The sequence below is a fragment of the Takifugu rubripes genome, chromosome 19 (assembly GCF_901000725.2).
Source record: "Takifugu rubripes chromosome 19, fTakRub1.2, whole genome shotgun sequence".
NCBI lineage: Eukaryota > Metazoa > Chordata > Actinopteri > Tetraodontiformes > Tetraodontidae > Takifugu > Takifugu rubripes.
The window spans coordinates 2,144,619-2,167,986 of NC_042303.1; the positions used below are offsets into that span (position 1 = coordinate 2,144,619).

A 23,368-nucleotide genomic window follows, 5' to 3' on the forward strand; every position below is an offset into this window, starting at 1 on the left:
CAGGCATTTGGAAACACGGCGCGCCCAGGCGGTGTTTGACCCTATCAATTAACTTCATACAGAAGGGACGGATGATAATAAATAACCCTATAACCCGAACCTACAGCAGTGGTACAGACTGATTCTTGCATCACCATCTGAGAAGGTGCATCTAAAGCATCCACTCAACCAGGGGAACAAACATCTTCTTATTATTAATTTGGTTTCATGTAGTTCCTCAATAGCTTTATGTCTCATTGCACTCGTGACTCAGATGAGGGAAAGTGGGAAGTTAAACTTCCGAAGAGGATAAAATGTATTGTTGAGATGTTCCGTCTCCGCTTCAATGCAGCACATGAACTATAATATGCAGCAAACTACCCCCAAAGCCTTTATAGCTAAACGGGTTTATTGCTGCGCGGCAGCTTTATGCGCTGCCCTGTGGTTACTTCATGCACTTGGGGAGGAATAATCAGTATTTGTGAACTTGCTGCTCAGGTTAGACTTTAAATGTGGATGCATTGGTTCAATCTCTCCTCACAGGGACACATGAGTCAAATTTAAAGTCAGTTCAGATCCTTTAACGGAAATGAAGACAGTTTCTGCTCTTATTTATATGACTTGGAGCATTTTTTTTTAATCACAGAGCTGCTGAGTCATGCAGTGACGCTCATGGTTCCCATTTCTGAACAAAGAAAACACAACAGATGCAACATCGAGCCCTGATGTTGGGCTTTTTTTTACCCTAAAATGTCTTCATACTGCGCTGATAACATGGTAGGAAGAGACAAAGTACCTGCACTGACCTTGACTGCTGGAACGGTAACAGATGAAACCATTAAAAAATACCGGCTTAATTGTTTTTCTTTCAGTCCCTTCCTGGTCTGTGATTTATTTCTGTCACTTAATGAGGTGGTTTATTATAGAAGACAGACCGGAGGGTACAGGTTGTCCTCAAAAGCCCTCAGAGAATTAAGGTCAATTGATATAACGTAGAAAAATCATTTCATTGAGAAATGAATTGTGTGAAAATCAATCCAATAACAGTGAGTGCATTCTGTCAGTCAGCCAATCATTCCGAACACAGGCGCTATTTATGGGAACAGCCCCAAATTTCTGGTAATCTGATGCTCTGCATAAAGGTGAGAACGCTTGCTGGTTGCTTACCTGCAAGGGTGATGATGAAGTCATCATCATATGAGATCATAACCTGAACCTCTCCTGTTTATACTGTGTGAATATCCACCTCTAGGCTTGATCGAACCATTGCAGGCTGGGTGTTCCGACTGCTCATTAATCCCAAACTCCAGAGTGTTGGTGGCTGCTAAACCAGCAGAAAGCAGCTGTGGCGGCGATCCGCAGGGGTCCGTAACTGGAACCCAGACACCGGTGCGCCTGCTCACCCCGGCACTGCAGCCTCGGCTCCTTTACCTCAACGTCTTGCTTCCTTTTGTGTCACCTCGGCCCAAAAGTTGTATATCCATCGTCTAAAGCTGAAACTTTCCTCTCTTGCTTGGACCCACATTCAGCCCATCCTTCTTTTTTTATTTTTTATTTATTTAAACATAAAACCCAAACAGCGTGTGCACGTGAACTCCCTACCAGCTTTGCCGATCTGTACAGCCAGTCTGGTCAGTTTGCCCTGCAGCACCGACTTCTCCTTCTTGGTGACGTTGACCTTCTTCACTGGTTTGGCCTCCTCTTTCTCCTCGCACTCCGCAGCCTCCTCACTCTTCAGCGGCTCTATCTCCAGGGCGATGCCGTCCTGAGCTTTGGCTGAGAGAAGAGGGGTGGTAAGGTGGTGGTTGGGGTAAAAAAAAGGAGGAGGGGGCATGTTTGAAGGTGGGCAGTTAGAGGGGAAATGGAGCGCAAGGCCAGAGCATAAAGGCAGATGAGGACAATATTGAGAAAGAAATTCAGAAACAAAAAAGGTGGAGGGTGAGAGTTGAAAGGTGGGGTTTGGGAGTGAGAGAGGAAAGAGGCAAAGAAAGTATTATAGATTTAGTAATGAATGGCGCAGCATTTTCAGCGTAAAGGGCCGCTCGCTCCTCAGGTTTACGGGGTGACGGATGGCTGAATGCGGAGTTGCATTTCCTTAAAGTATGATCACAGACCATTTATGAAATGGACCAGGTAGCTTTCAGAGTGTTACAGACCATTCTGGAGCAGCAGTTCATCATGAAGTGCAGCAGACACAGCGGCAAATACAAAAGAGGCTGTCAGATACACTGACACAAACACACACACACACGCACACACACACACGCAGGCACGCCAAGTACGTTTTGCACTTTCAAAATGTGACATGGCACCTGCACATCCTGCTCCATGGTTTTGCTCCTCATGCCTAAGCAAAGCCTGGATTTGCATTTCACTTCATTTGCAACCCTGCTCAGAGGGCGCGAGCAAGTGTCGGCACCGAGGAAATGTGGGAAAACCGGAATAAAGCTAGTTTGATGCAAGACGGGACGTTGCATAATGTGACAGACGGTGGGACAAGAACTGCTGTCAAGTACATTAATATTGCAATTCTAAAACATTTAGCTAACGCAATCAGCTTTTACTGATATCTTAATCAGCTTAGGTTTCCCTTTATTTAACAAAAGAGCAACTTTATCCGTGAACCAACGGTACGGGAGGCCATAGGAGGGGTTCTTTTTGTTGTCATTATCGTTGAAAAGATCACACTGATCTTTATAATTTCCACAAACCCTGAAAGCAGCATCTGTCTTTTGTTTGCTGGTGAATTCCTCAACACTCTAAATAAACCTCATCCGAGCAGGGCGGCTGAAGGCCACTGTGGTGCACCTGCGTAGCGAGACTGCTGTCGAGGACCAGGCTCTACTGCAGGGGTGGGCAAATCCAGTCCTCGAGGGCCGGATCCAAGCCGGACTTTCTGTCCTACAGGTAAACACTTTCACCTGGGGTTCCATTTACCTTGGTGAAAGCGTTTCCTGCCTGGTAGGACGCAAATCCCGGCTTAAATTCAACCATCGAGGACTTTTTTGACCTCCTCTCATGGGCAAGTCCAATCCATGAAGGCTGGAATCCAGCCAGGTTTTGCATCCTACCAGGAAAAAACCACTGTCACTAAGGTAAATGAAAGGTGAAAGTGTTTACCTGTAGGACGGAATGTCCGGCTTGGATCCGGCCCTCGAGGACTGGATTTGCCCACCCCTGCTCTACTGCATACGTTCAAAATGACGTCAAAGCCCCGCTTCTTTTCACGGGAATGTTAGCTAAACCGTGAGGGGAAGGACAACCATTTAGCCGTCCAAGACTCACGGAAAGGCTTTTTTTAACCGGGCTACGAGTTTGGCTGATTATTTAAAATAAACTCTTTACTGGAGAGAAGGGGGGCCCAGGTCCAGTCCTCAAGGGCCATGGCCCGGCAGGACAGAAACCCGGGTCGAGGACTGGATTGAGGCACCCCTGCTGTATAGTTCTGTCTTCTTATATTAAAGCGCTAATGTCATCCAAAACAAGAGTAAATTGTGTGGTGCACTGGAGGGCTGCTCTGAGCTGCCTTTGCGATACTTACCAGTAGATTTAGTTCTTAGGATCTAGTTCTTCGACAGATTACTCTAAACCAACGGTCGTCAGCCGACGGGATCGCAGGTCAGAGTAAAAATAAGGAAAAACTTTTGGATTAGCGAAGCTTTCTTACGTGAGGCTTCTTTGTTTGTGTTTGTTACTTTAGGTTCAACGTGTGCTCCACATGTAGAAGTAAGACTTAATTACCACCCGAGGGCAGTTATTACAGCATGGCCTCAATATGACATAGAGGGAGTCTGTGTGAAACCAGGAAGCTGTTGGGCTTTTTGCACATGGTCCAATATGAAGACGAACCACAACACAGAGGTAAGTGACACAACTGCACACAAACAAGACTTGGACCCACTAACCAATCACAGAACTACTAACAGTTCTGACCAACGAGAGCGCACGGCAGGCACGGGGCGTCTGACAATCAAGAAAACAGCAAAGTTGACGGAAAGAAGAAAAACGGAAACAATCGCCCCAGAAATCAAAATGAAACCAAATCAAAATACAACAGCGATGCAGAACCACAACAAAGACAAGAGGGGGAGCAGGCTTCAGAGCTGTGGAGGCTGCAGGAGACTTTAGCAACACACAAAAATAATAGCGAGTCGGAGAGAATCAAACAGTGAGTACAAGACAATATGACGTCCTGAGCAACACCCTGCAAAGGCAACTGTGAGAACTGAGAGGGGACAAAAAAGTGAGGATAAAAAGAGAAGAGCTAACAGAACACAGGCCAGTAATATTGCAAGGGTGCAACTCTCACTCAGTGGCAGCCTTGCTTCAGCCAGGACACGGCCGCTATCTTTGGATGATTCCGGGTGTCAGCAAAAACGAATGCTAGGGCTATCAAATCGAAACAATGGGGCTCATTTTGAACTTTGGATCTTTTTTTTCCCAGCGGATCAAAATGTAATGGCAACCGTGTGATGGAAATCTCGCAAAAAATAGGAATAGAAAAAAAACTTTTCCAGCTTTAAATGAAGAGTCAGCGTGAAGTAAACTGCTGGGTGAGGCTGGGCACCGTGGATGGTTAATATTTCGCTGCAGTTCTGTGAAAGGTGTGTATTTATTTCAGTGTATATCAGGAAACATCCTGTCTGCAGCAGATGCTGCAGCCATGGGAGGATGGGAGGAGTGTGAGCGCGTGCGCGAGCGCCCGTGTGTGTTTTGACAGCTTGCAGAGGAAGTTGGACACGTGTGGGATCACATGGGACAAAGGAGACAGTTGGCTGCTCGTGTTTGGAGATATAAGCAATGACATCATTAACACAAACACAGTCATCAAAGCTACGAAGGCACAGATGCATCAGCAGCATCAGCATCATCATCATCAGCAGCAGCAGCCAAGGACGCCGCAAGGTTAAAAAGCGCTAATGTCCATTTAGCGATCAATAATAAGGCTTGTCTGGCATATTGCTTTGGGATTTCCATTCAAATAGCTGCTGCATTATTTTAAAATGTATCCATGTTCTATAGTCCGTTTCCACTGGCTGTTTTTGTGCGTTTCCACTAAGGGAAAGTACCGGGTCTTACTTTGGGGCTGCAGTCTGGTACTTTCAGATACGCACAGGTGGCGCAGACACACGTCAGACCCTGACTGGCTCATCAACGGTGCAGCGCCACCCCCTGCCCGCCCTTTTTAAACAGCTAGCCCTAGTTGCCCTCACTTTCTTTGCTATCTTCTTGCGTCCTTCTATAATGGCAGTGTGACGACACGGCAGTTCCGGTCCTAGTTTTACCATCAGTAGGGGAGGCTGCTGTGACTAGACCCTAGTGAACTCCCGCTGGGGAAGGTAAACAAATGTTCTGTTTGTTCTGTCGGCTTTAGGCTCGTAGAACAAACCTGCCACTTGTAGCACAGCAATGTGGCAGGCATGGAAGCGGGAGACCATACTGGCTTCTCGTCATAGACTGCCCATCAAGTCCAGAATAAACCTCAAAATCCTTCTCCTCACCTACCAGGTCCTCAGAGGCCAAACTCCATCACAGCTGGGGGGAGCTAATGGCACCATAACCATCCCAACAGTCTGCTAGACATTCGGAATAATGCTGGGTCAAGCTTCTCACCCATCAGGACCCCCTGCTGTGGAACCAGCTCCCAGTTAACAAGAACAAAAATCAGTTATCTCCCTAATCCCTTGATACATATAGCCTCTTAAACCTTATCCAGCCTGCCTAAAGCTTTCGGGATCCTCCACCTTCAACATGTCCTTACTCAGGCTGGGTGTCTCCAGGGGTTTGAGGGACACGGAGCTTCGCTGTCCACCAGTCCAAAGGTGAGGCGACTCCACTCTGTCGAGGCCTGATGACTATCCTGTCTGAAATCCCGTTTCCAAAAAACTGTTAAACCTTTTTGGTGTCGCCAGCTTGGAATAAGGCACAGCCGTGTTCCCATGATCGCGCGACAAGTTACAAAACCCGGTTGGCTGTTCAAGACTTGAAATGTTGAGAGTTGCACCCTGTTGCAGACAAAGCAAGACAGGAGAATATCACCCTCTTGATATAGCAGCAGGGTGGAGTTTAAGGAGCCGGTGAATCACAGGGAAGATGGAGGGACAGAGAGCAACAGTAGATGAATGGCTGGATGGAGGGGTTACCTTTGTTGCGATTTTCAGGGGGTCCTTGTTTTTTACCTGTTCAGACAAAGAGAGAGGGTGGAATAAGATGGCTCAAAGAAAAAAGTTATGATCAACTGAAACCGAGGGTGAGCACAAAGTTCAAACTAATAGCGACCCACAAAGTGTATGCGTGTTCTGTGAGTACCGTGGGCAGGAATGGACGTATCGTAGGAGAGAGATGCACAAATTCCCTGTGGCAGAGAGCCAACGTCCACGGCAATTCAGAGCAAAGGGGACAAAACCTACTTAGAGCTCGCTAGAAAAGGACTGAACTAAAATGCAACTTCAATCTTTGGACATTAGGGATTGTGTGCCAGCGATCAGCTAGTTTCCTTTAAATTGCCACGTCAGTAAGATGTCATGTCAAAGTGTGAGTGGATCTTTTTCTTCATTCACGGGGGTAGATTTTAGCATGATTATGAGCACATTTTAACTCGGTCTGAAGCCAAAATAAAATCTCCATCAGACGAAAGATGAGGCTGCAAACATGTGCAAAACGAAAAAAGGGCTAAATGGCTTATTTGAGAGCCCGAGTGGAAGGCGGGGAATTACATGACGAGCTGAATGATTTCGTTTTACTGGATGGAGGGGAAGAAAAATCTCATGCCAGACTTGTTAGCCCAAGTATAAATGTGCATCTCTGTCCATTGAACTAGTTCATTCAGCCAAATCACAATGAATGCCTGACAAAATCAAACTTCAGCCACTAAAACAAATGATCAGACACAAATTTGAAAACAAAATAAAATGTGTAAAAGGGGTTAGCATGATCACAAGCAAATCACAAGCAATATAGACCTGCAGAAGCCTGTTGGTTTACAACAAACTGCTCTGTGACTGTACAAAGCTCGTCTGGACTTTGGCATTTTAGCTCAACTCCTGAAAACTATACATAAACTTTAATGAATAACTTAGGCATGAACAGAATCTCCGCCATCCCTTATTTTTAGTTTAGTAGATTATTGTGTTCCTTTTCAGGCGGACGTGGAAATATTAATTATTTTGTGGTAACAAATGTTCTTCTGGGACGACACAATAAAGAACTTTAACTGTATTCTTACTTCTACTGATGAGATTAAGACTCACAAACGTTGAAATATGTATAGACCTTTCAAACAATTAGACTTTTGCAGCTCAGCTTGACCTGCTGAACTACCTGTGGACGGAGTCAGCTTAAAGAACAGGAGGTTACGTCAAATCGACACAGACCTTATCAAAACTAGTCATAAAAACGTCAGAAAACGTGCGTTTGTGGGGCTTTTAACCTCCCGGCAGGCGTTTCTAGAGTTTTACCTTTCTTGACCTTCTTCTCTTCATCGTTTTCACTGGCACCCAGCAGAGTGAAGATGATCCCAGTTTGAGAATTGAGGCCCACAGCCGACACCACCATCCTGCCTGATCCCTCCATCACGTGGGTTCCTGTAAGGGCCAGAACAATCTGCTGCTTTGGTTTTTTCTACCTCCTGAGTCAGGTATTCATTGCACATTAAGCATAAGCACAATTCTTTATAATATATCTGTTTTTTTCACCATGTGATAACTCCAAAATTGACCATGTAAACAAGTGTGGGGGAATTAAATGGCGATTTATGATCTTTTATGTTAAATTAATTCTAAAATTGAATTAGAGCCGATAAAGACAAAATTAAAAACACACGTACACACATTTTATGTTGAAAAAAATGGAAGAAAAAACTAATCCATCTTAAAGATATTAGCTAATTCACTTTTTTTTTTTTTTTTTAAAAGCTAATCTAAAGTACTGCATTGCCATAAGTATTGGGGTCGTTAATAAAGGCTTAGTCAATGCGTATCTGGTAGCAGTTCCGGCCCTCAGCCTTCTTGGCTGTGATGCTTTGCCTGGAGGGTGGATTTTGGGCTCAGCCTGACGTCCTGAGGCTCTCATCTGGAGTGCTCAGGCCTCATCTAGAGTCCTGAGCACTCCAGATGAGGCTCTCATTAAGAGTAGCTCTCATTTCCCTCAAGCCTGACCAGTCTGCACGGAAAAACATCCAACACGATGCGGACGCCAAGAAACTTCACTGGTGCCCGCTTTGCTCCGAGTGACGGAGGTCACTGTGCTCTTGGGAACCTTTGGTGCAGCTCCTTCCCCAGCTCAACCCTGTTCCTGGGCTCTGGAGCCACTTGTGATCTCCTGCCTTGGTTCTGATATGCATTTGAGGCTGAGACCGATGTGTGCACATGTTTGGGCACCCCTGTAAAAATGTCAGTTAAGCAGGTGGAAGATGAAATGAGCTCCAAAAGGCATAATTGTTTTCGCTTTTGTAGAACTTTAGAGTAAAACAAGGAAAAAGAGCACACTGCAAATGAATGGGAACCCCAGGAGGTCTGAGCTCTCAGCTGGCTTTGACCAAACGATCAGACTAATTAGCCTGTAAGGGTCATGGCTGGTTAACAGTCACCATTAAGAAAGGTCAGACGATGCTACTTTCAAAGCTTCATAAGGACTTCTCTCATCTTTTCCAGCGGCCGCAGATTCCTCTAAACTGTTGCTTAGCACTCTGGGAATGATTGATGGCCACAAAGCGGGAGAAGGCTGTTACAAGATAGCCAAGTGTTTTCAGGGTTTCCACAGTTGACAAAGTAATTACGAAATGGCCGTTAACATGAACCACGGGAGGTCAAGAAAAGGCCTCGAGGGACCGGTAGAAAGTTGCTAGGAAAACAAGTCAGAAGCTGTCAGAGGCCTCCAGGAAGATCCTGCGGACTCGGGGGTTGTGGTTCAGAGACACCTTCAGGGAAGATGCATCGGAAGAAAGCCCCTCCAGCACCACAACATTTTATTAAAGAACATCTAGATGAGCCAAATCCTGACCCTGGAAATCAGTGAGGTTCAAAATAGAATTGTTCGGCCGCAATGAGCGAAGGTAGGTTTGGAGCACAAAGGACAGAGAACGTCATGAAAAGAGCAAGAGGGTGGATCCATTATACTTTGGTCATGCGGCCCATTTCCCCGGGACATGAATGAGTGGATTCATTAAATTGAAGAGAAATTCCAGAAGCAAACAGAGGAGCATTGTTAAAAGAGCTGAAGTTGAAAAGAGGACGCTTCTACAAATGGATGATGAACTCAAACGCTTTCAAATCCACAAAGAGCCACCTCAAGAACCGGACGACTTGTGTAAGGAAGAATGGAAGTAAAAGCCTCCTGACAAGCAGTCACACTTGCTACAGGTGGTGCTAGCAGGGACAAAGGTTTTAGGGTGGCCACGCTTTAACGCCGGCCCTTTTCATTTTCTGTTATTGTCTCGTCTTCTTCCGCTTCATCTGGAATTGGGGCGCAGAGATCCCAGACTTCCCTCTCCCCAGGCGCTTCCTCCAGCTCTTCTGGGAGTATTCCGAGGTGCTCCCAGGCCAGCCAAGAGACAGTCTCTCTAGCGTGTCCTGGGTCTGCCTCAGGGCCTCCTCCCGGTGGGCCATGCCTGGAACACCTCCCTAGAGAGGTGTCCAGGGGACATCCAAAGCAGATGACTTAGCCACCTCATTTGATTCTCAACTCGAAGGAGCAATGGCTCTATTCTGAGCTCCTCCTACTGAGGGACTGGGCTTCTCTCCCTCCATAAGGGAGCGCCCAGACACCCTGCAGCTGCTTGTGTCCGTGATCGTGTCCTTTCGATCATTATCCAAAGTTCCTGACCGTAGGTGAGAGTAGGAGCTTAGCCTGGCCGCTAAACCAAGAGCTTTGCCTTGCCACTAAGTTCTCTCCACCATGACGGTCCGGTACTCCGACTCCCTCCTCCCCTCACCGGGAACAAGACCCCGAGATTCCTGAACTCCTCCACCAACCTGGAGAGGGCAAACCACCCTTTACCGGTCGAGAACCATGGCCTCAGATTCAGAGGTGCTCATTCTTATCCCTGCTGCTTTGCACTGGGCTGCAAACTGACCCGGTACATGCTGGAGGTCCTGGTTTGATGAGGACATCAGCAGGACATCATCTGCACAAAGCAGAGGTGAAATTCTGTGGTACCCGAACTGGACTTCCTCTGGCTACGCCTAGAAATTCTGTCCTTAGAGATTATGAAGAGAACCGGTGAGAGAGGACAACGTGCACCAGAAACAGGTCTGACTTGGTGCCGGCAATGCGGACCAAGGTCCGGCTCCGGTGGTCCAGAGGCCGAACGGCCTTGAACAGAGGGCCTCGAACCCCCGTGCTTGGAGATAAGTTCATCTTCACGTGAAAACACGAGCAGAGGTGCCCAAACCTTCCGGGGTGCATCTTGACCAATCAGGTCCGATCAGCTTAATCTGGCCAAGGTTGGCTCCAGTCTCATGGATAATCAACAGGAGTTGAAGGAGCAAAAGCTAAAGTCCAACTGTCACAGCAGAGGCCAAAGACTTATGTAGATGCAATGATAACCCCCCCCCCCAAAGAAAAACAGCTTTTGCTTTTCCATTATTGACAGAACAGATTTTCACATATCTGACAACCTTCCAAGTGCTCTGGAATGTCACAGAAATACAAAGAAACTGGCCAAAATGATCCAAAAACATACAAATTGTTAAAATATAACCACTAATCACACAGACACACACACACATCAGGGTGTTCTGTGGGCAGTGTGGAACACTTAAAAAACCAACAAGGGGACTCACCAGACAGCAGCATCGGGTCTTTCTCCAAAGACTTCCGGACCTGATCCGACTCACCGGTCAGAGAACTCTCATCGATCTTCAGGTCATTCCCTTGGATCAGAATGCCATCAGTAGGAAGCAAGTCTCCTGCAGGAATAGTTGGAACACATTTCCATCCGATTGTAAATCTCATTATTAAAAATAAACAGTAAACGCTAATAAACTGTTGATTATTTGACTGCTTTGTTTACCGTATTTGATTTGAGCGATGTCTCCCACCACGATTTCAGCCACGGGGATCTGGATCACCTGGCCTTTCCGGATAACGGTGAACTTCTGCTCTTGCTCAATACGACTCTGAAGCCCACGGAACTGCTTCTCCTTGGACCAGTCGTTGAAGGCCGTGACCAAGACCACGATGATGACCGAGAACAAAATGGCAGCACCTTCGATCCATCCAGCCTGAGCTTCTCCCTCATCTTCCACGCCGCCCGCGACCTGGCCGCACGCTGCAAAACAGCAACAACGCACCGCATCAGAACCTCAAACCAAGATCTTTAATCCTCGGGGCAGCTGAAGGTGTTTTTGTACATTTAAAACTAGTTGCTGCCATTGATCTTCTCAGAAGTTTTAGTTCATACAACACCCAAGATTTTGCACTTTAATGATGTAAAGTATCATATTGAGTGAGAGACCATTGGATGCACCGACCTTCACTGTCGCCCCCTGGGGGGTGGTAAAAGGAGAGGCCCAGGGAAATGATGGCAGCAACTTCCAGGATGATGAGCGTGACATCCTGCAGGGCCTCCCACACCAGCTGCAGGAAGGTCTTGGCCTTCTTGGGGGGAATGAAGTTTTGTCCGAATGCTTTATGACGATTCTCCAAATCAAATGGGTTGCCCGAAAGTCCTACACACACACACACACACACACACAACACAAAGCTCAGATCAATAAAGAGCAATTGCAACATAAACAAACACTGAAGAGGAAATAGAGGCAAATTAATCGAAAACAGAACTTTGTGTGTGACGCCACACAAAAAAATGCAACGTCTTGCATAACCATATGACCACACCGAGTGCCAAAAAAGACTGCAATTTAAATTCAAATAATAACACATTACGTACTTTTGGAAAGAGTTCCGGTAGTCGACTGGAAGTTTACAATATGATGAGAAGTTTTCAGAGAAAATGAGCCCCGTGGGTGACAGAAGAATCAATCATGACAGGAGACAATTGTGCTCCTGATGTAAGGGTTCAAGTGGACTATGTAGGTGGACGTGATAAATAAAATGAAATACAGTATGTACTGAAGCGTGGTGGTGTTTCTATCCCCTTCGGCACAGAGATCTGAAGAGTTAATGATTTCAGGGCTGTAGGTCTTTCTCCAGCAGTGACTCATATCCACAGTAATGCTTGTTTATTGTCCAAATAAAAAGAATAAAAAGAGGGAAGGCAGAGCAGGAACACTCGCGTTTCATTAGTCATTTTGTTCCTTATGTAAAAGTGCAGGAGAAAGGAAGATTTTAAGGTGTTTGAGCTCACAACCTGTGTAGAATTAACTTCAACCTCTAATCTGAAAATATACTAAAACCCCAAAAAATATCTTGACGCACAAGACAGTCAAAAGTACTTTGGACGCAAAAGTTCATAAAAAGACCATTGACAAAAAAAAAGTTGGAATAAGAATCTAACCGATGTATCGGCAATTCACAGGAAGAAAGTTGGTGCGTGCGGCGCCGCTGCCCCCGCCATGGCGTTCAAAAACCAAGGCGGCGTAGCTAAAAATATAGGTGTTGACATCTTTCAGGAGGAGGGCGTGAAGACTCGGAGCCGGCGACATCCTTGCCAACCCTGCGAGGCGTGTAGCGGTAGGGAGCTGCTGACCTTCGCTGGAGAACCAGTTGGGTGATGGGAGGACAATTCTACTGGGCCCCGTTCCACATATCCCAGAGAGGCACCAGGGGCCAAAAGACTCTGGGGTGGGGCAGAGTGGCCAGAGGGAATTAAACAAGTTTGCAGGGCCCCAGGGTGGAGGAGATTCACCCCGAGTACATCCAGTACCGTCCACTTCTGGATGTCTGCACCTGTGACGTCGAGGAGAGTCCAGCGACAGGAGGGGCAAACAGGAGGGGCAGGAGGAGGAGGAGGAGGAGGGGCCATGACAGTGCACTTTGGTTCAAAACTCTGTGCAAAACATTTCAATTCCCTTTTTAACGGTGCCGTATTTGTCAGGAATGTGGCCCCGTGTAATCCAGTATGTGGGCGCCACCATTTCAATCTCTACCTCCTCTCTCTCCGGGTCGAACCACGTACCCCCCAGGTGCAGTCTGGTGCCTCATTGGAAATTTATGTTCTGCAATGAGACCCGTTTCTGCCGACGCAGTTGGACGTGGAGAACAATGCTGGCCATGGCGCCGACAGAGGAGCGGGATTTCCAGTGCGACGGTGTGGGTCGGTATCCCCCTCCCTGGTAAAACGAGGCTCCCGGAGACAATCTCATATCTCTAGAACCTGCTCCTGAACTCCTGAAGCGGGCCTGACTTCAACCCCAATGAGCACTTGTGATTCAGGGTTGGGGGAGGGGGGTCCGTGCAGGGTTGGGGGGGGACGATCAGGCTCGTGACAAGCTCGGTGCTGGGCGCCAGGCTGTCGTGGCTGTTGTGCTTCTTCCACATGTGACTGAACTGCCAGTATGTTCTGTTTCTCCTGACTTGCAGCATCCAATGGCCCCAACAAGTCAATGGCAGAACAAGCAGTTTGATGCAGGCAGAGACTTGGGCACAACCCACATCCTCAGCTCTGCTGCTCCCCCCACAAGTACATGCTCCATCCCAGTGTAGCCAAATTAAAAGGGAAATAGACCGGCTCAACAAAGGATAGTAAGAGTAAGAGCTGAGCAGCATTGGTACAACAAAGAATATCTAGCAGATGAAACATTTACATCCATGTCACCGTTGCTACTTTTAGATTTTTGTCTGAAGAGACTGATTGTTTTATATAAAGTAATATGGAAGCGACAGAAAAAGCGTCTCCTGTCTCCTCTGTGGAGCAGTGACAGAATGTGCAGCTACTTAGCATTTTTCTGAATATAGCTATTTATTTTTAGGCTCACTTTTGTTCATCTATGAAGGTCTTTTGAATCCCATGTTCAAATAAATGGACTAAATATACACCAGCTTGAAGGCTTCACATTTATTTAAATATTAGGGAGACGATGAATGGCAGCCGCAGTGATACGTCTGCAACCCCCCCGTCCTTGAAGAGGCCTCCTGACCTCCAGCGCTACAGCGGACGTCACAGGTGGAGCCGCTCAGTAGTTTTCCCCTAAAAAAAAACACTTAGTTTCTGCTGTTTTACGGTCAAACGATTGAAATCTCTTTCTTTCGTGGCCTCCATCTTTAAATGTTCCCTCGTGTATAATGTATAATGTGTCTATTAGTAGGTTTTTTTAGTCTTTGTGTCAGAGGTTTCTCCAAATTTAGTTGTGTTTCCCCCCTATTTTAAGTATCTTTGGTTCAATCACATTTGTGAGTAATATTTTTGGAAGCTTGCCTCATTTGTGTGATTGCTGCCCTTTATTAGAACTTGAGTTTTTGTGCCACTACCCAACAACCATAGGAAGACTAGTGCCGTCTCTTACTCCTCATTAAGGGAGGAAAAGAGGAACACTGTTTCATATTCAATAACTTCAAGCTCTGTTGCTGCGAGTGTACCCCAATCTGAGGGTTGGGGAACGCTTAAATCATCCCTCTGATAATGCATATACCGTATTTTCCGGACTATAAGGGGCACTTTTTTTCATAGTTTGTCAGGGGGTGCGACTTGTACTCCGGAGCGACTTAAATAAATACATTATTACAGAATTTCACATGTTCGTTATTTTCACTGACAACCACAAGGGGGCGCTCTAGGCGCGTGTACTGAGGAACGAGTTCCTTTAGTGACGCAGAAGAAGCGGTGCTTCGTCTATGGAGTTAGACTTGATTGTTTAGTAAACTTGCTCGGATGTTCTTTATGCTATAGTTATCTGAATAACTGTTAATATCTTACGTTAACAAAGCAGACAAGTACTCAGTTCGTTGTGGGTCATGTAGCTGAATTTATTATGTTAGCATACCGTAACGCTATTGCTAATCCATGCTAATTGCTTTTCAAGATGAAATGTATGTTCTTAGTCTCGGATTTAATCAAATAAATTTTCCCCCAAAATGCGACTTATTGTCCAGTGCGACTTATATATCTATTTTTCTTCTTTAATATGCATTTTTTGGCTAGTGCGACTTAAACTCCCGAGCGACATATACTCCAGAAAACACGGTCGTTATGGATGACCCTTTTCTATGAATCCCAGTTGACTCACTATCACCAGTGTTGCTGTGAAAGCTTCACAACTATTTGGTGTTCCCGCTGCACACACACATGACGCTCTCACCCTGGTCTGCATCCATGATGCTGTGAAGATGCCTGTGGTTTGGCAGCTCTGAAGGGCAAAAGCTGCCAAACTCATCCCGTGTTGCTATTTGACGGGATCCTCCACGTGAGACGAGCCCCAACCAGGCGATACTTTCTCTCCTCTGGCAGCAGTTCAGCGTCGAACACATTTGAAGATTTTCATCTTTGTTGGATTTATACTAACCATAAAAGGAATCAATCGCCATATATTTAAAATGTACAGTGTGTATACAACAAGTTGTTTTTGGTCTGTTTGGGCGTTTGGCATAAGAGTCAGAGGATGAGAGAGAGAGGAAAATAGGAGGGAGAGAGAGGAGGAGAGAAAGGAGACGGGATGAGGGAGAGAGAGAGGGGCAAAGAAGGTGGGAGAGGGGAAAGAGGGATAGGAAAAGATGAAGGATGAGGTTGCCCTGAATCATGTATAGTCCGTCCATCAATAAGGAACAGCGTGTTCCTTTTTCCCTGCAGTGTAGAGGTCCTCGTATATAAATGAACGCTCGGATGACGCAGCATTTAAAATCGTCTTGGCCTGTAATTGTCACGTGTCGACTAAAGATCAAATGGCCGCTCTGTTCTCTCCATTTCCACTGTACAAATATGGTCCATGTGCCGTGTTCTGTCACATGACAGCAGTAGCTACAGGCATCATTTGCCAAATAAGGTCAAGGTGTGCGAGCCTGGCGACGTCCTGGTGGCACCCGGGAACAGATAGAACGCAGAGCTGGAGCTCGGAGAGATGAAAATGTTAAGGTGCTCTTTGAAAGAACGGAATGGCGAATGGACAGGATCAGAAAGGAGTTCATCAGAGGGACGGCACACGTTAGATGTTTAAGAGATAAAGCCAGGGAGGCCGGTGTGAGAAGCTTTGGATATTTACTGAGGATATATCAGAGGGACGCTGCTGCTGCCGCTGCTGAGGAAGAGCAAAGAGGGGATACACACACGTGGTGAGAGAGGACATGAAGTTAGCTGGTGCACGAGAGGAGGGTGCCCAGAACAGGGGGAGAGGGCAACGGCTAAAGAGAGGAGGCAGAAGGAAGAACGGGAATCATTTCATCCTCTCCTGCCTGGGATGCTGCAGGGTCGACTCCTGTAAACGCTTTCACTTTTGACTAAATGGCTCATTTAATGATGGGCCTGCGCAGTGGCATTATAGGACAAAAATAAAGAACTAAATAAAAAAACACAACATGGAAAAAGCAACAAAAGGGAGGATGTCAGAGGATGTGATGGGGCTTTGAAATGTGAACTCAACTCAGAACTGAGAGCCCCTTTAGTGTTTAAGATATTGAATGCTGACCTTCCCACACACACACTTCACACACACTTCACCCTCACACACACACACACCAGGGCGATGAGCAATTAGATTTTTTTTCGCAGCCAGAAAATGGCCGACATTGTGTCTTTTCTCTCTCTCATCTTTAATCCCTGTGTGTGCGTGTGTGTGTGTGCGCGCGTGTGCGTGACAGAAAATGAGACAGATTGAACGATCGATAGATCCAGATAGAAGTAGAGATGAAGATGGGGGCTGGGAGAGATTGTGTTTATGTGCATTGGTCCATTCCAGGATTGAAATTAGTTCCAGCCTGTTCCCCTAATGGCTCCATAGATCATTACTCTCTTCCATTTAGTAATCAGAGAACAGTCATGTGCTCTACTCAAGAAATGATTCACTTTACCTGGATTCCTATTTTCACTGGGACGGACCCACCAAGACCGATGCCAACCACGCAACGACAGATCGTTACTGTTGTGACCACACCCCCCTCAATCCTCTATTTCCCATAATGCACTAGCATGTTAGGTGCATTCGGGTGATCGGCACTATGGTTGACTGAAGCCTAAAGGCATTAGCGTGAGAACGAGCTTTAGTCGTATAACTTGATTACAATAATAAAACCAAACGTCAGGTTTTACTGTCGGTAACAGGTGTCAGTAAACGCCTCGGCCTGGTTAAGGTTGAATTCTAGTTAGTAATGGATGTTGCTTTTCTGCCGACATGTCTCCTCCTGCTGCAAAGGCTCGGGCAACATTAAACAGAGCTGGTTTTAAAACGTTAAACTTGAAAGTCTGTTCGGAACGCAGGTGAGCCCCACTAAACCCAGACACCAGCGTCCACCGATCAGACGCGCCCCCCTCATGACTGTGGGTACGATTAAAAAGAACTTTTTACAATATTTAAGTAATATTTTGTGTTAGACAGGATATAATTGACAATAAATGATCGTGTTTTGGAGGGTCAAAGACTTCTGCGTCTGCTGATATTACATGTTTTCTGGAACAAGCTACCATCCTTCAAGTGTTGTTATGGCGATAGCACTAAGCAGCGCCCCAATCTGTCATGACACATGGTGCTGATAACAAATGTGCCACTTCAACTGTGTCTTTGCAGCAAACATAATCTTAGCCAACCCTGATTGATCTTGGCTGTCAAAAAAATGCTCCTTTGTAGCACAAAAGGAGTCGGTTTAAAACTTTAAAAACGTTTTTCGTTCCTCCATCAGGTTAACTGATCGCAGGGAAATGGAGCATTTGAATTGAAATTCTAAAGTGGTAAAGAGGAGATTGGAAGGCTTTGGAAGCCTCATGGAGGCAGAAATAAATGCTCATGTTTACAGGCGACCGACAGACTAAAGCTAGTTAGCCTATCTAAAGCTAGTTAGCCTATCTAAAGCTAGTTAGCTAGTCAGCACGACGCCCTGACGGCTGCGCAGGCGAGCTTGCCAACAAATTTGATGATGGACAGATAAAGCAAACGCCTGGAAAGGTTGTGCCATAATTACCCGCTCGACAACACGTCTCCCGATCGCAATCGCCAAACGAAGCAAAATTCCGGGCCTGGTGAGCTAAACTGAGCGCCGGCGGTCGAGGTAGCGTTCAAGCAACAACCGCTCTGAATTTATTTCCTCGGCACATTTCCAAAATGACACTTCGCTGCTTTTTAAACTGTGGAAATACAGAAAGAAATTCACATTTATTTGTATTCAGTTCATCGCCATTAGACGTTCACAGCCAGCCAGCTAGCGTTCAAACATCTGGCCCGTTGGCAAACATCAATTCAGGAGGTTTTCCTGCAGTGTTGGATATGCAGAAACACTCTTACCTTCTATCGGAGATGTTTTCAGTCGGCGGCAGATGGCCTGCACGTCTCCGTGGGTGTCCTGAATCTTGTTGACGGCCTCCGCGCTGCGCAGCTCCATCAAGTCCCTCAGTTCCAACAGGGTCACCCCAAACTCCCCGTCGTGGTTGCCCTCTGCAACCGAATTCCCAGGAGGGTGCTCTCCCATATTGTTGGCCATGGTAGCGTTGAAAGGTTGGCAACTGCTGCTTCTCCTACTATATAAGTGTCGCAGTCGTGGTTTAGAGGAAACGCGGGTAGTTCAGCTCTCACAGGCGAAAGTGGGTGAAATGGCAGGTTAACTCCTGCTCGGGGTCAGCATGCTCCTCAGAGATTACCATTCAAAGGTGGAAATTGACATTTTCTTGCTCCTGTAGCGTGAACAGAAACAGGGAAAACAGATTTTAGCGCCCAGGATCCAACTAGAAATCACACACAACATCACATAAGCAGCAGCAAACGGGCCTAATTATGGCTCTGACCTAAGGAATTAGGTGGATTCTTATCTGATCTGAGTTTCCAGAACACAGAACTTTATGACAAATGTATTCAGCTGCTCCATGAAACACCCTGGACTGGGGTGTCCAAATCACTGTAATCAATTTCCATTCCAATCTCAAGTTCAGTAAAACAGAAACCTTTAACCATTCAGTCTGTAATAAAACCAGAGTAGAGCGCAATAAAACAATAGTGCCGATAAGAAAATGCTGCCTGAAGTTCAGTTGAGTTTGAGGAAACCTCTTCCAAAATGAGAAACCAACCTAGCTAATCAAATCTGACCGTGCCACCATTGATTCAACCAACATCACCGTCATCCTTTATGCTTATAACCACAGCAGTTACCGTCTGATGCTCTGTAATTACACGTTGGGCTTCAGGAAAATGCCGAGTCACCGTGTACCAGACCGCTGCATGTTTAAAGTCACGCCGTCGCTCGTTAGATGCTTGGATAGCGTGAAAATGTCACAAAGCTACATCAATTGTTGACGTCCCCGCACCAGAGACCTTCATAAAATAAGCGTGGAAACCACGTGGAAGGCAGGGAAAGCAACAATTAGAGCTCAAAGTAGCCAATCAGACTTCACAAATGTCTCTGTTTTACTGTCTTCATATATGATTCTGCACCGTACGTTGCCAACTGGGCTCGTTCGGTGCCAATCTCGGCCCGTATTTGTGCTAGCGTAGTTTTTATCCAAGCATCATTTCTCGCTGTGAGGTTTCAAATGCTAAAATGGCATCGGGCCGAAGGTTTGATTCTTCTTTCTTAATCACCCGTGTTTGTTTGAATGCCTCCCAAATCTGATGATAAGAATGTGCGCCGGAGAGAGAGAGAGAGCGAGCGAGGGAGCGAGCGAGCAAGAGACAAAGGGGAGAGCGAGAGAGCAAATGAGTTGGTCCAAAGGACGAAATTCCAACCCATCAACACTCATTATTCAAGTTCACATCAAAGACTGACCACCGCTCTCCCCCTCCAGCACTCGCACGCAGCATCCCGGCGAGATGCTTCCCGGCGTTGGTGCGCGGGTGACGCGGCCGATTGTGAGGTCAGCGCCTTTCACAGTGGCAGCCAGGATGCACGCCATCGTGGACCAGCGCACGCACGGACGTCTATCCGATTCATCATCCCTGCGCCATTTATGATCCCGATCGATCGGGACGAGCGGAATCGTAACCTCTTGGTGCTTCTCAGCAGGAGGACCAACAAATAACGCTCATTTCGGAGCTCCGGAATTCTCCCGCAAATTCCTGCAAACTCCGATGCCTTTCCATCAGAACCACCTGGTCTGTAGGACTTCGCCCCCCCCCCCTCCCCGAGCGTCCCTGAGTCTCGTCTAGACGTCGCCGGTTCCGACTGAAATAAAACGTTTCTCTATCCCATATATCTGGGGCGCCACAATACGGAGATAATCCGTTTTCTTTTTGTTCGCACTTATTCCCCGACACTTCCTCCACGCTGCGGCCGATCCCGCTGCGACTTCACAGTGTTGTGCTGAACGCTGAAGCCGTTCATCACCTTTTTAATCAGCCCAGCCTTGAGTGACCTTGACGAGAAATGTTATTTGCTTAAGAGTAACTTCAATTACGCTCGACTGCATCAGTTATAGCATCTGTCGGGGTGCCTGACTAAGGAACACGCTTCTGAGGGCAGCTCTAGTTTAGCAGCTACAAATGAAGGTTAGCGCTACTTGTACAATTAGAAGTCGCTGGAATTAGCAGGCGTTCATCAGATGATTCGTTTCCTCGTGCTAGCGCTAATTCGAACTAATAAGTTACCGTATCTGAAAGTAGTGACTGCTGTTGGCCGCTCTCATCCTTCCTCTCCCTCCTCTGTGCCCTGCTCCTCTGCAGACACACCTGCTCTGCATACTAAACCGGCAGCCTGCGCCACCTTCCGCGGCGCACGCCACAAATCCAGTATGTTGGCGTGCTGCTCGCCACACCCTTCGTGTTGCATTGGGCCAGGAATGCACGCACAAAGGCACAAATCATTGCATTTAATCTCGTTAGAATCACAGAAAGACTACTTTTAGAAAATGTGTGTGTGTGTGGGTGTGTGTGTGTGTGTGCTGGGTGGGAGGGGCGGAGCCACTGCGTGCCAGACTGAGCACAACAGGCTATGTGAGGAAAAAGAGAGGCCAACTATGCAGGAAACCACACCCTGCAGTCATGTGTCTTGTGGAAAAAGGAAATCCCGATACGGCACTAACTAAAGGCAAGAGGCAGTTCAGCAAACACGACAACCCAGCACGCTCGTGCACGTGGCTGTGGGCAGGTCCGTGCGTGTTTTTGAACACAGAAAAGCAGAAAGGCTTCCCGCTCACCCCCAGTGTGGTTTAGTGATGTTGGGAGTATGAATAATTGCTGGGGGAAGCCAAGTGTTGGAGGGGGAGCCTGGATGGAGGTGTTGCTGGTGGAGGAGCCAGATGATGGACGCGTCCGGAGCCGAGGGCCCAGTTTGATTCACACGATCCAGGTGTGCAACAGTCGGCCTCGAGGGCCACTGACATAGTGGAGGACGTCATGTGACAGCTGGCATTCGATTATCTTCCTGTCAGCAAAAGAACTCTTTTCAGGAAGTGTTAGCGGTCCAGGGAGATTCCATCAAGTTTTGGTGATGGCTTTGATCTTCCAGAGATCATGGGGATGATCAAAGCCAAGGGGGTTGCACCCTGACATGATATGGAACCAACCTTAGATGGGGTCCACACATAAGGACTCCCTAAACCCTGAGTTCCCTTGGTTCCGTCCCACCACGAACTAGAATCTTGTCCTCCGAGCCAGAAATCTCGCGTGATCACACGAGATCCATCCAAACACAACAGGAAGAGGCCATGCGAGAAGAGGGAATGATGGACTTCTTTAAGGGGGAAAAAGTCCCAAACTAAACTCATTTACAGCTGTTTCTGTGTTCCCAGTCAGCTCGCTGATTGGCTGCATTCCGTTCATGTCACAATTCCCAGGTCCTGACTCGGAATCATCGGCTTTCCGACTGTCGACCCCCATCAGGTCCGAGCATCGGGACCTTCTTGACGCAGGATAATCTTATGGGATTATTTTATAAGACGTAACATAATCAGGAGTTTCCTTTCCTCGGACAGGAACGGGATCGGGACAAAAAGGGCCCGATTATCTCTACACGCGTACCTCGCTTTAATCTCTCTCCGAGGCCCTGGATTCGGAATGATAGACTATAATCTGCCGCCTCAATCAGCGATCCTTTCACCGAAGGCTAACCCTCCAATACAAGACGAGCGACATACGCACGCTGTCAAACTCAGTGTTCCACTTGATTGGAACAGAAGGTGGATGGATGTCACAATATCCCGGGAAAGGTTTTTTAGCTAATTTTTTTTTTCCCATTTCCTATTAGATATAATTAATTTACAAAGCATTAAAATGTACAATCATTAGGGGTTCCTGCATTGAGGCGTATCGTGGTGGATCCGGTAGAAGCGGACCCTTGGTAGTATGTGGGTCAAAAATCCAATCAAGGAGAGATGATAGCAACAGCAAAGCATCAAAGTTCTCATTACTGCATTCCCGCGCTCTCCGCAGACGTGCAAACAGATGGCACGGGAGGGAAAACACGCTACTGGTTGCACACTCATCAGCTCGCTGCCACGTTTTCAGGAGCAGTCGAGCGTTTCTTCCTTGCAAAAGTGACTGAAACAAGCGGGTTTTTAACCAGGATTCTAACCATAATAGCATCTGGACCCCACAGATATTGTAAGAATTCCTGTTTTCCTTTATGTGTCGAGTTGGAATCATGGGAAAAGATGGCACGTGGTGGGAAGACGAAAGCAGGACTGTATCCAAGCCTCCTCCTGTGTGAAAACATTATGGAAATATGATAAAATAAGTGAAGGGGCAGATTACTGGCACTGCACACAATAACGCATCATGCTAATGGAGCCGATTCAACCCCACAGTTGCTTCAATTATTCCCTAAATTGATTTATATTTCAATCCCATTCCCATAGAGAAGTGATGCAGGACATGTGAGGTTGTTCCTGATCTGCCACTCTGAGCCACGTGACTCCAAATCTATCGAAATACTTCAGCTCTAACACTAACGCTAACAGACGAGGGCTGCTCCAACACTTCCGTTTAACGTGCGCTAAAAGGCGTGCCATTGGTTTACAGTACGTTTTTGTGAGGAGGCAACAGTTCCTGGATAGAAGCTCTCTCCCAGTCAATGTGACCTAAACCCTGAAGCAGATGGCAGCAGCTTAAAGAGCGCGTGGAGAGTCTGTCGCTCCTGGAGATACCGCAAGCCCGCCACATGCGCGGTACCGGGATCTCCATTCAAACAATCGAGCTTGTTCACCTCCTACTTATCTCCGCTGGAGCACAGTTTCTCAGAATGAGCTTCAAGTTCGATGTCGCCCTCGGTGAGTTAGCCGTTAGCGGTGTGCTGAGGGAGGAGTAACCAGTTTCTGACCAGTAATGAATGGAGAGCTGAATTCCACAGCCAGCATAGCTCGCATAGCTGCTCGGTTCCTCCGAGCATTGCAGGGAACTGCGGAAAGCTCTTACGTCACGGAAATTCC

The 23,368-nt window shown here is 46.9% G+C and overlaps 1 protein-coding gene across 4 annotated transcripts in view; it reads right to left on the minus strand.

Annotated features, from left to right (window-relative positions):
* LOC101079469 (plasma membrane calcium-transporting ATPase 2-like) overlaps positions 1-23,368 on the minus strand; it is a 54,933-nt gene that overhangs the window by 19,475 nt on the left and 12,090 nt on the right. For 2 of the 4 annotated variants that reach the window (XM_029826245.1, XM_029826246.1), the window contains exons 2-8: positions 18,303-18,688; positions 11,451-11,648; positions 10,991-11,248; positions 10,761-10,886; positions 7,437-7,562; positions 6,123-6,158; positions 1,582-1,755 (exon numbers count right to left, since the gene is read on the minus strand). In XM_029826245.1, coding sequence (XP_029682105.1) covers positions 1,582-1,755; positions 6,123-6,158; positions 7,437-7,562; positions 10,761-10,886; positions 10,991-11,248; positions 11,451-11,648; positions 18,303-18,498 — 1,114 coding nt within the window. In that variant the 5' untranslated portion in view covers positions 18,499-18,688. The remainder of the gene's footprint in view (positions 1-1,581; positions 1,756-6,122; positions 6,159-7,436; positions 7,563-10,760; positions 10,887-10,990; positions 11,249-11,450; positions 11,649-18,302; positions 18,689-23,368) is intronic. The other 2 variants (XM_029826247.1, XM_029826248.1) reach the window with 1 other exon arrangement.